This window comes from Thermobia domestica, chromosome 5, assembly GCF_964235325.1.
Source record: "Thermobia domestica chromosome 5, izTheDome1.hap1.1, whole genome shotgun sequence".
Taxonomy (NCBI): domain Eukaryota; kingdom Metazoa; phylum Arthropoda; class Insecta; order Zygentoma; family Lepismatidae; genus Thermobia; species Thermobia domestica.
Window position 1 is genome coordinate 40183140 of NC_137458.1, and position 13253 is coordinate 40196392.

At 37.2% G+C, this 13253-nt stretch overlaps 1 protein-coding gene across 4 annotated transcripts in view; it reads right to left on the reverse strand.

Moving 5' to 3' along the window:
• The window catches only part of trx (histone lysine N-methyltransferase trithorax), an 81702-nt gene that overhangs the window by 6299 nt on the left and 62150 nt on the right, over positions 1-13253 (reverse strand). For all 4 annotated transcript variants that reach the window (XM_081758617.1, XM_081758619.1, XM_081758621.1 and 1 more), the window contains one exon: positions 1171-6330. In XM_081758617.1, the coding sequence (XP_081614743.1) occupies positions 1171-6330 (5160 nt within the window). The remainder of the gene's footprint in view (positions 1-1170; positions 6331-13253) is intronic.

Consider the following 13253-nt stretch of genomic DNA (forward strand, 5'->3'; position numbering starts at 1 on the left):
CGAAATTTTTCAATTCCACGGTTGCAAAGTTTATAAAAAATAACCTTTATTGACCGCTGAACGAAATAAAATCCACCTGATGCGGATTTTGATAAGTTTTCCCTACTAATTTGGAAGTTTTCTAGATTTTCAAGGTTTAATAACGAAATCTGTGGCTTATTCATGATTTCACAGTTGGGTGGGTACCCTGCTTCTACTGCAACAGACCTTAGGGGGCCAGAGCCTATTGGTTGACTTGTATTCATGCCCTTCGGATGATGTGATAATTAACAGCCCTCATCATGCTGGCTTTCAAGAGCAGTTCGCTACATCTTTTTTTCAAACAGCGTCCTAATTTTTATCTCGACGCTGGATAGATAACATCATCATCTAAAGAGTACAAGCAGTCACCCATCTTTCCTCTGACCAGACCTGGCACTGCTTGACTTCGCTATCTCACTATACACCGCGTTACCCGAATTGGCGCATGACATCATCCAATAAGCTGGCGGTGCACTGTTACCAAACCCTCAGTGACGAATCTAATCATTCGTAACTGTCCACAAATACGAACAAAAACAATTATGAATGATTCGATTCTTCCCTGAAGGTTAACAGAGTACGGCGAGCTTATTGACTGATGCCATACGTCAATTCGGGTGACGCGGAGTATTCCAGTGCGGCTAGGGCGCTAAACAGACAAATTCAACTACTGAAGTCCCTTCGATCTCCCTTACCTCAAGTCACATTCGACAAAAGAAAATATTCGTGTGTCGACAACTTTTAGACAAACTGAATAAAAGAGCTAAGCAGATAACAAGATAGAAACACTTGTAATCAAAAACAAGTTTTTAAAATCTCTTTCTTGTGTAACATTTATATGCAGTCGAAGGAACATCTACTCTTTAACCTACCTCACGGAGTTATTAGGACTGCTTACTATTCGTAGCGCTTTATGTTGTTAAGAAAGTAATTTTCCCAACACAAATTTGAAATTAAGAATTTCAGAATAATTAGATTGATATTATTTCACCATTTGCACGAGGAAGTCATATTTCTTTCAAAGAATTACTTACACCTTGCAAGATTCACAAAATGTAAAGGTGAAAGTATTACTCAAGTAAACGACATATTTCGGTTTCTTATATACTAATGACTACATAAGAAGTAGATTTAATTAACTGTTCTCACCTGTTTCCCATTGTCTCTCCATCTTGTGGTGGCCTAAGATGAGGTGGTCGCCTGTGTCTTGAGGCCAGCCAACTAAACATATCATATGGAGAACGAGAATGAAAAGGTTCGGTTCGAGCACAACCTGACTTATTTTCACTGACAGCTGTGTCTACTGGTTTCTCCTCTGGTTTATGATATCGTGGTTTGTACTTAATACACTTCCTGACACCAGGAAGCTGCTCAAGTAAAAACTTTAAACCATTATTTCTTAGGCCAAGCATCTGTAAGCCAGACACACCAAAAGGATTTAGTGGCAATGGAGTCATGTTATGAGAAGCACGGGCATCTTGAACAGCTTCAAACACTTTTTGCCAGACTTCAGAAATGGACGAAGATTTACAAGAGAATCCATCCTGCGAAAAAACTTCGTACATGATATTGTTATTATTGGTATTAGTAGATGTTTTGATACTGTGATTGACCACTTTCTCTTCCTTCTCGTTCCCCACTACACCGTTCACTTCAACTTCTTGTTCACTCACCAAGTCCAGGGACACGTCTTTTGAGACAAGAGGAACAACAAGCACGTTTGTTTCCTTCTCGGTTTTATCGTCTGTAGTTCTTGTCTTTATTTTCAAAGCATGCACGGGTGAATTCTCAATAGGTTTCTCCGATGAAATATCACACACTTTCTTCTGAGTTTCTTCAGAAACTAATGGCACTACACTAGGTTTTTGGAGACCGCTACGATTACTATTACTATCAACAACAGTATTATAAGTAGTACTCTGAACCTTACTATTATTACTCTGAAGTTTATTACTATTATTAATGGCAAGAACTTTATCGGCACTAGTAGTAGTAGCACTATTTGTCTGTACTTTGACTGAAGTTACACTTTGGTCCTTTCGTGTGAAAACTGGTTCCTTTTCACTGAGTTTTTCCGGCATTCCGTTGTGCACTTTTGGTTCCTCACTTATCGTAATGGTAGGTATAGAAATCGGAGGATTTGGTTGTTTAATAGGTTCCCTACTCACTGTTGTATTTGTACTTGTATTTAAGTAGCTGCACGTATTAGGATTCGTATTGCTGCTAATATTATTACTTGTATAAACATTCTTCACTTCCGGTATAGGACACTCAGGTACGGCAACACTACACACTGGTTCTGGTATCACTTCTGATATTGTACACTGATTCTGCACTGGTATTGTTACAGGTTGAATACCATTTGTCCATGAACAATGCATATTTTCTTGTTGTTGCACATGAAAATTGCCGGTGCTTGCAAAAGCTGTGCTGGAAACTTTTGTTTCAAAATGGCCCACTTGTGGTTGTATCCGGTTAACTCCGGACATATCACTAACCACAGATATTACGCGACTAGAAGAGATTACATCATCTACCCTGTAATACAGAGGCTGTCCATTTCCACAGGGCATGAATAAACTATTCTGCAAGTTCGTTTCATTACATACACCAAACGTAGATGGTTGGTTTATCATTAATGGTTCAGGTGTCACTATTGGTATAGTTGGTGGCTGCTGAATGACTAATGTCTGTGTCTGCGTCGAGGTAATACCGATCCCTGATACTACCTGAAGAGGTTGAATCTGGAAACTAGGTATTAATGGTTGGGGTTCAACCGTTGCAATATACTGTAACGTGTGACCGGTTTGTTGCTGAAATGATTCCATGAAAGCTGGCACTAAACTTGGTGACTGAACTGACTGCATAACAACTGTTGGTGCACTAGTCTGGAAAGCAGGCTTAGCCTGAGGTATACTGTCATTTTTAATAGTAAAATTAGGTTCCACTCTTCTATTGGCATTAGACTTCCTATACTTTCTGTTGTTTTGTTCCTGATTTCTAGCTGATGGTAGTGACGTCGATGGAGGTTTATTGTTAGTTCGCGTCACATTTTTACTATTGCTATTATTACTAGTATTGTTACTCACAGTTTTACTGTTATTTATTATATCTTTACTGTTATTTCCAAGATTGTTTTGCTTTACTGACTGGTTATTCGACGAGTCTTTCGTGCAATTACTTTCTTTTATCACCTTCTCATTACTTTCTTCTTCACTTGAAAGCGAATCAGTGTCACTTGAATTGTAGAACTCAAAGCTATTACACGTTGAGATGTGTTTATCAAAGCTTTCTTTGGTACGATATGTTCTATGACATTTATTGCACTTGACTGGACCCTCATTACATGGTTCGCTACGAGCCAAACTCTGTTCCTTTATTCGCTCTGCCAAATTAACAGCAGGATAAGTCACGTCTTCATAGCGGTGAACAGGGCTGCTCTCTGATTCTGTGCTGGAAGAATCAACAGCCCCGTCAACCTGCACAATACGACAAGAGCTTAATCCAAATCCAGCAGACGTTCCATTCCACAACATTTTCTTATTTTCTTTTCCTTTTTCTTTGTGTTCCATATGAACGCTGTTCCATTTTTTCTTTGCTGCATAATCGCCAAAATGATTTAAGTCATCACCGATTCCTTTGAACTGATCCATGTTGCTCCATTTTTCCTTATGATCTGTGCTTCCCAATTTCGTAATAGTTACTGGAATATCATCTGCCCATAACAGTTCCTGGAGTGTATGTAAATTCGATTTGTAACCATCTTTAAACGACGAAGTGCTATCTTCTCCTTTGCTCTTTGCAATTTTTGATAGCTTTCGTTTAGCGGCAGGGCGAGTTGGATTTTCTATTTTCTCAACTCTTGACGATGTTTCTGTAAATTTTGGATTAAAGCTTATATTACATTTCGTGATTTCACTACCATCAGCTCTAGACGAAGTTCTGACACCAACTGTTATGGGATTAATCGCTAATTTTGTTACATTCTGCAGGTCCTTTACAATACCAGTAATTTCTGAATCATCCTTATATGCATCTATTAAGATATTATCTTTCTGCTTCCAAGACGTAAATGAATTACTACCACAGTTTTCTGTTTTAGACTGCTCGTATGAAGCTGGTAGAAGCATTTCTTTCGGGCTTTCTACACATGTTTCTGCAATGTTTGTACTCTTTTGTATTGCTGTTTTAGAATAGTCTTTTTTAGAGGACGCAATATCAGTGATAGATTCAGCTTGTTGAGGCACTGAGTATTCCGACATTATTTCTTCAGATTCGAACAACGTCTCAATGATATCCTGTACAGAAACATCCTCAAAGACTTCATTTGGCACCTCGTTAAAAAGGGACTCTTTTACATCCGACGCTAAAAGATTGTCTGCAGTACTGATATCTCGATCGTCAGTCGTAGAATCACAGCTTTCAATGTTGTTTTTGGTCTCTATGGTATCCTGTTTTTCTTCAATTGGACTAGGACATGGGACTTCGACTTCCTGAGGCACAAAAGTTGGAGGGAGATCTGAATCATCGTATTTCCCTTCTTTCATTAACAGTTGCTTGTGCCACCGGGACATTTCACTCAGTTTCTTATTCACTATATTCTTTTCTTGCGTATGATCAACAGTCAAATGTAAGCCTTCTTCAACAGGCGAGGGCACTGGTACAAGTATACTGGTTCGAAAGTAGTACTTCACCATTTTCCAAGGCTCAGAGCATGACCAGAACAATCTAGTGCATTGAAAATTGATAGGAACAATCGTATCTGGATCCTCTGATTCTGTAACAGAATCTCCTATATTTTCAACAATTAGAGATCCTACCATGAACTTTACCTTTGGTATTTCGGCATATTTCTTCTTTTTTCTATCTAATTCTACATAAATAGATCTATTAATGCTAAAATCATCGTGCACTGGTGTTCCATTCATATCACGTGCGTGAACACTGCAAAATACTCTTTTATCTTCCATGAAGACACAGTTGGCTTTTTGAGCACAAGAAAAATGGTACGTTTCTGGACAACTTCTTGAACAGCATCCAATGCTTGCTCCTTTCTCTCTGCACTCAGAGCATCTGATTTGTCTTCCTCGAGAGACTGCACTATGAACGTTCTGTAAAGAGCCATCAATTTCTTCAAAGACTTCTGCGGACCACAAGGCACAGTTGACATGGACCCACTCGTTTTGGCCGCAATAGATTAAACGGCCTGTTTGTGATGGCAGGCCATCACCGATAGATTTACAAAGTACACAAACTCTAATGTCTTTAATGTTTTCATCGGTGCTACTAGTAAAACTATTATGAACTGTAATCAAATTTTGAGTCTGTTTATCATCGGAAGGATCATTTGGTTGAGCTCCATTTTCTTTTTCTTTCGCACTGTCAGGCATAGCATAAAAGTGATCATCGTGCGGAGGCTTGCACGAACCTTCAAACCAACAGTTATAAACACGAGCATGTTCCGAATCAAACCACGGAAATACTTCTTGTAATATATCTTGGTATATACGAACTAATTCACTACTCTCCTCAACGTCGCTACTTGTATTAATTAGGTACAGCATGTCGTGGTGAAATTCGAGGAGGGAATTATATTCATCTATATTAATTTTTCTTTTAATTGCTACGAGACTGTTAGGCCTTTTGTTTTCCCGATCCATATTTAAACATTTACTAAGACTAGGATATTCCTCTGAAAGATCACAGCATTCACTATGTACACTAGAATCAGCCACCATAGACAACGACTCATTAGCGACTAGTAGTTCATCATCACAAGCCTCATCGACTCTACTTAAAGCATTCACTTGACTACTTTGAGACTGTTGCTCATCACAAGACATGTCACATAAATTCTTTTCTTTCGCTGATAGTTGTTTACTTTCACAGTCTTTCATAACGACTCGACAATCTTTAATATTGTACTTCTCTCGCAGGTGCTTTAATTTATCACAGCATTCATCAGATCTTTCATGTTTATGATCAACACACGCTAAGCTATTTACACCTACACATGACGCACGACACTCCCCATCACTGTCTTCAGACACGTTATGAACAACGTCTGTTTCACCACTCCGGAAATTATCTTCAAATCCGTCGAATTTCTTACTCTCCTCTTGTGCAGCAATTCTTCTGGAATCATCCCTTTTCCCTTCTTCCTGTAAACCACCTTTCCGCTGTCCACGTTTGAAAAGACCTCGTGCTTTCCGGTTTTTACTAAGAGCTTTCAACACAGCCAAGTATCCGCCTTTCATTTCAGCCTCCACTGCAAGCCACCAAGGAGCAGGGGGACTCACACAACAAGACCTATTTCAGGAAGATGAAAACAAACACCACATTAAGTTCAATAAATAAAACTGTAGTTAAAAGAAACAGAAAACATTTCATTCCTAAACTTTTTCACATAAACAAATTTTTACTTATCATTTGATATAAACAACGAAATTTTACTTTATAATGGAACATACCGACTAATATTACAGTGCCAATGTATTTATCCCAGCAAGAACATTTTTGAAGAATGTTTCTCAAACGTACTGCATTTTCTTTTTTCTTCACGAAAGAGGCTATATAGAAGTATCTTCATTACTTCATAAGTTGACATAATAGGATGCCCATTAATAAGTAAAAGTCGTACTCATACCAACTGAAGCATTAAAATGTTGGCAAATTAATTCTAAGTTTCATTGGCTTTACATACTCTAATTTTATATAATTACATCGTTTTGGGAATTAAAATGCTAATCAAAATTATTATTGTAAGAAACATACCTTGAGATTAAAAAAAAAAAAAAAAAAAAAAAAAAAAAAAAAAAAAAAAAAAAAATTTACATGTGTGAGGGGAACCAAGTGTACAAGTATTTTAAACAAGTTATAAGTAAAACGAGTGGTGTTTCAATTAAAAACACGAGAAAAGGAAAAAGTTATTTTCAAATAAGGATTTTGTATAGTAGTGAATCAAGGAACTTTTAAATTTTCTCTATAAGTAGGAAACTTTTTTTTTTTTAAATACAAGCTTAAAAATGACAAGGGGTCATCGAAACGTAGCGTCAATTCTCGTCAACATTGGGTGCTCCAGTTACAGCAAGTTCAATTTTTAACTGAACTTAATAATAATATAGCATTGTTCTTATTAACATTAATTCAAATAACTGGTTCAATTCTAGGAGCAACTTCGGGATCTCGAATTTCAAAAATCCTAAGACAATACTGAAATACGAAATATAAAACAATGGTAAAAGTATGTTCTTTACTTATCACTTTTACTTACATGAGTTCATATTTGTACAGTCTATTTAAAATACGGCTAAGCTTTATTATCTTAATCGGGTTATCTTCTTTCAAATTTTATGGTAAGTATATTCTATAAACTTCTGTAATTCGAATTTGATGCCGAGTACTTTACAATCGATTAATACTCTATGACGTCCAGTTTTTCTCAAAATTCTACCATCTTCTCTCACTGCATACGATTAATTATAGTTATTTCATTATTTATTTACATTTATCATCCTCTCTATTAGCCTAACATGACAAACATACAAAATCATTATTATTATTATTATTAAAACAAAGTAAATTTTACCTTTTATAATACAAAGTAGAGCTGGATTATAAATTATTTATTGGATTTTAAAGTGAAGTATGTCGAAAACTATTAATACAATAAATCTGTGCTAATGATGGAACAGGAGAACACATTGGAAAGTTTAATTCCTCATAATCTTATCTCATGGCGACAGATGACAGCACAGACCTGGTTTCCTGGACCAGAAACCACTGAATATAAGAAGTGTTTTTCCGTTGTTACCGTACAGCGTACATTGTTTCTAAAGTAAAAGAGGATTCCAACAACTTCATATTCCACTTTGATGTGGCAATTCCCAACATGAAGTGTGTCGCTATCTGAACGAAGAACTCCCACACCGCTGGATTGGACGATGTGCTAGAGATGACTTAGTACTTTTCACATGACCCCCTAGATCTCCCGATCTGACTGAGTTTTTCCATTGGAGGCATGTGAGAGAGTGTATATGTCTCCACTACCAACAAGTTTGGGTGAGCTCTAGAATCACATTACAGCTACATTTACGACCATTAGTAGGCATATGCTTGAGCACGTGTGGGACGAACTCAACTATTACATAGATGTGTGTTGTGTGACGAAGAGAAGCCACATTGAACATTTTGTAACAGTATGTCCGAAACTTGGGAAGCTTCTATATACAAGGAGTGATCAGAAAGTAAGGTTACAAAGCCTGCAGTGAAAGGTGCATATATTATTTCATACAACAAATACAATCAACAGATAGTACATACATTAGGTTTTTTTTTTTTTTTTAAATACAGTTTTCATTGCGGCACTTGTCGCATCAGTTGAGGCACTTGTCGCATCGTGGCATAAGTTTGAAGATTCCCTCCTGGTAAAAATCCTGTCCTTGCGTACTCAGCTACGTTGTCACGAAATGTTTCTTTCCTTGTCTGAAGCGAAGCAACGGCCTCCTAGCTGCTCTTGCAAGTACGGGGACAGGTGGAAGTCGCTTGGACCGATCTGCTCCTCCACGCGAACTATGTTCAAATCTGTTGATGCCGTGCTGGAAGGCCACTGCGCTCCTCGCGGTTGACGTTTTCTCTACCAGCCGCAAACTTTCGACACCATTCTGCGATATGCTGACAAGACATTACAGTCTCACCATAAACCTCTATCAGCAGCTGATGAATTTCAGCGGCGGTTACATGTTTCGCCCACAGAAATTGAGTAACTGAGCGGACTTCTTCGCAAGACCAGTTTCCCAAACGAGTCGCCATTTGTGTTTACATGTAACTAGTGCAGGTAGCTGAAACTCTACAGTTGCCAACTCCATGTATTAAAATTACTGCACACTCCTTATTCTTCTATACCAGACGAAACTCTAGAAATATTGGCCTTGTAACCCTTAGTTTCTAACCCTCCCTCATATTTTCATACATCATTCGTTATTGTATACATCATTCGCTTCGTTATACGCTTAATACATCCCTTTCAAACCTGCGATTCATTTATAATCGCCCTATAATACAAAATGATTATATAGGTATTCTTTCACTTTGTATGATGAACGTGTTCTGCACTCACGCTCAAAAAGACTGGAATCACAACTTATTCGTGACATATTGACATCCATGTACGCATACTCTTACGGAGAATTTTAAGCAAAATTAGAAATCGGCACATTGTCTAATGGATCATTCCATATAAAGTCACCAAATCTCAAACTGAAATGTGGCTCATATGTTTTCAATTTTCCTCAAAATTTGTATCTGTGTTGTGGTACTCAAGCATAACACACTTATAAAATTTTACAGCCCTACCTCAAAGGAGACTCCTATAGGAGACCTTCGAAATTTGGGGGCTGTGTGTAAAAAACATCTGAGTCCGCCCTTGACTTTAAGTACTGAAACCGCTAGATCTCTGGAGATATTGAAGCTATTTGAAACTGGTTTTCACTAAGACAATCTTAGAATTTGTGGCATTTAAAACATTGTAGTAATAAACTTCCCAAGTGGGGTTAAGCATATGAATTATACCATCAAAGGGAAAAAAAAAAAGAAGAAATGTCAAAATTTGGCAATTATTTCTAAAAAAAGGCCCATCTAATATCAACCTCAAATTTTCGAAATAAGTAGCTCTGATGTTCCTCTGTAACGTATTAAAAAATTAGGAGGGTGTTTTGTACGTTGAAGGAAAAAAAAAATAGTCTCATATTATTTAATTTTCTAATAATGCGACTTGCATGGCTAAGTAGGTTCCTTTACAATGGTTGATGATTCTTATTGAGGGGGGGGAGTAGAAACTCTAACCTTAAACACAATTTATAAAGTTATTTTAAGCCAATATGTGCCTATTACGCAGCGTATATAGTGTTGTTTGATTTAACAAATGAAACACTGAACAATAGTGAACTATCATCATATAATACACAAACAACATTTACATGTTTGGTTGATTTTAAGCAATATGAAATATTGAGTCAAGATCTCTTTATCACCAATTTCAGAGAAGCTCTTCTTAATAGCTAGAACTACTTCTCCAGAAATGCTGTAATTTCTGGCAGTACCAGTTGAAATAGCATATCTAGCTAAAATCTATCTCAGACAAGTTGATAGGAACTTCTATCCCCACCACCCACCTGCTAGCTGCCAGCTGGTTGAGACGGGGATTGCGTTGCTGTTCTCTTTAGCAATACAAGCCCCCATTCGCTGCTATGTAGATATTTTAAAAAAAACAGTGTGTAAACAACGGATTGAAACTCTCAGATAATCGTGTACGTAATTCTTGCTTCTTAACACATTAAACAGAGTAACCAAAACGGCTTAACAAGTAACTGTCAACTCAATTTAAGTATGCTCATTAATTCAAAAAGCGAGGAGTGTGCAGAAGCGTTGGAATAGCGGACTATGTCTGCTACTCGAGTGCGCATTTCAACTGATGGCAGGGTTGGATCTTGTACAAAATTTATTGTGTCGGCACGATGATTTCATCAGGTTTCTTCTTTGTTAATACACCAACATATCCATGAAAGAAATGAAAGGACATATTTAGTTAACGTCTCGCACTAAATACCGACCCCGAGAAAACTCACTGACACGATGTCATTAGCCAGGAATTTACATGACCAAGGACCGGACCGGAAGTAAGTAATTTACCACTGAGCATCCATTCCTCCGTAACATATGGCAACAAAAATATAACAACATATGACAAGAAAACTAAAAAGTGTGTCGACTCCTTTTCAGGCCCGTATCCAAGGGGGGTCTAGGGGTCGGGCCCCCCTAATTTTTTACTGGCTTTCCTAAACTTTTCATGGTAGACTTGAAAATGAACAATAATATGTTGATGAACTATAATGTGATTGGATCCCCCCTCCCCCCCTAAATTCTACCGGATCTCCTTTACATTTTTGGACTGGCCTGCAGTTTTTCATGAAAACGGTTATACTGTATACAAGAAAAGAAAAAAAAAGAATGTGAGTCAATTACAAATAACCTAATAGGGATTCCAGTTAAAGCAACTAAAAACAATGTTTAATACTATTTTCCTATTAGTTATTTTTGCTTGTCAAACTGACTATTTACTAGTTATTTTTCATATTACAATTACTTGCTGCTTAAAATGTTAACGGGTACGGCAAACTTTATATAAAACAATACTTACACGGTCCTTTATCACTTATATTTTTTATATTAAGTGAAAGTATTGTCAATCTGTAACATAATGTAACGAAGTGAGTTGAATAGAACAATGTTCTTTAAAAAAATATTTATTCCTTTCTTGCTTTTTTGAGGAGGAATAGGAAATGCATATGTTAATATTCAGAAACAGTACCGCTTTCCGTGAAATGTAGCTATGAGTAATTACAGTGAAACATGTTATATGACCGGTGAAACAGACATTGGTGCAGTAGGACCATACGAAAAGTACAAGATTTGAAAGAGCATATCGAAAAAGGAAAAAAGGACACAAGAAAGATCAATTGATTGGATTATGTAACAAGACAACGCAAAAGAAATAATGTTGAGTACTTACCCTTTCAGTCGCTCGAATCCAGAGGCTCCACGTCCATACTATCGTCACTTTCTTCACTTTCATCAAGGTTGATGATGAATTTTTCGACCGTTTCGTCAGCGAGCCTGTCAAGTTCCCAATATTTCGTTTCCTCCTTGTCTATTACATGTTGGACGCAATCTCTCCACTTTTCAGGAGTTATCATCTCTAGTCCTTCCTCTAACAGTTTTTTCACCTCGCTCAATGTGAAACTTTTGTTATTGCGTGCCACATGTCCCTTCACTTGGCTCCAAATAAGTTCAATTGGATTAAGCGTACAATGGTACGGAGGTAATCTTAGAACTTCCCTTCCTGAATTAGCTGCCATTTCGTCCACTTTATACTTGTTACATTTATTCTTCAGTGCAGAAGGTATGAGGTTAATTAATTCCATTTTGATAAAAGAATCGTCATACGCGATATTTTTACTTTGCAACCAATTTTTTATTCTCTCCTTCGTCCAAGACATAGAGGGAATACGGTCTATCTTCACGCTGTGATAAGGCGCATTGTCCATTACTATTACAGAATTAGGTTCCAGATGTGAAAGTATGTTTTGAAACCAGCTTTCAAATTTTGTGCCATCCATTTCTTCGTGATAGTCTTTTGTGGACTTTGATTCGAATATGTACTTCCCTTGGGTAACAAAGCCTTTATCACTTCCTATATGCACAATAATTAGCCTTTTACCTTTACCTGAAGGATTCTTAAGTCCAGTGGAAAGTCCAGCGAGAAAGACATCTTTCTTAGACTTCACAGTTTCATCTACCATTACTTTTGTCACGGTGTGACAAGCATTTACCCACGTCTCGTCAAGGTAATAAATATGTCTACCCTCCTCTCTAAACTTTTTAATTAAGCGGAGATACTTTCTCCTCCAGATCACAATATCATCTCTATCAACTATGAAACCTTTCCTGTTGCACAACACGTATTTAAATTTCGTAACTTTTAATAGTCTGTGCAAAGTTGCACGAGAGAAAAATGGAAGGTCATCATCGGTGTTTATTGCTGACAGAATTTTATCTAACGTTGGCAACTCATTTCGGAAAAAGAACTGATGTACCTTCGATCGAATAGCCGATTTCGTAAAATCGTCGTATTTTTCAAGTAGGGAAGTGCTTTTGCGCGTCTTTTTGGGACTTTTCAGTTTATTTTCATTAAATTTGGCCTCCCGTCGGATTCTGTACACAGTTGCTTGTCCCACCCCTGTCTGTTTTGCAGTCATGTCAGCCAATTGTTCTACATTTAAATGAGGATGATGTTCTCTCAAAGAATTAAACACATTCAAAACGCAGCGCCTTTCACCACTTCTCAAAGCTTTTCCGCGTTTATGTTTTATCACGGAACTGGAAGACATTCTAGAATCTTGCTTAACACACACACTAAGAACACGTTACAAATAAATAAATAAATAAATAAATAAATAAATATATTTGTGTATGTATTACACATACATCCACTAATACACTCCCTACTATATACAAGCACTACAGTATTTTCACACACTACAGAGTTCACACACGCTAAATTCATACAATCTTCACAGCTATATTCCACGTATTCGATGTCCAATCGAATATACAACTATTTTTGTTTCTTCCTTTACAGTAAGAGCATATGTCAACTATTCCTCACAACTCTC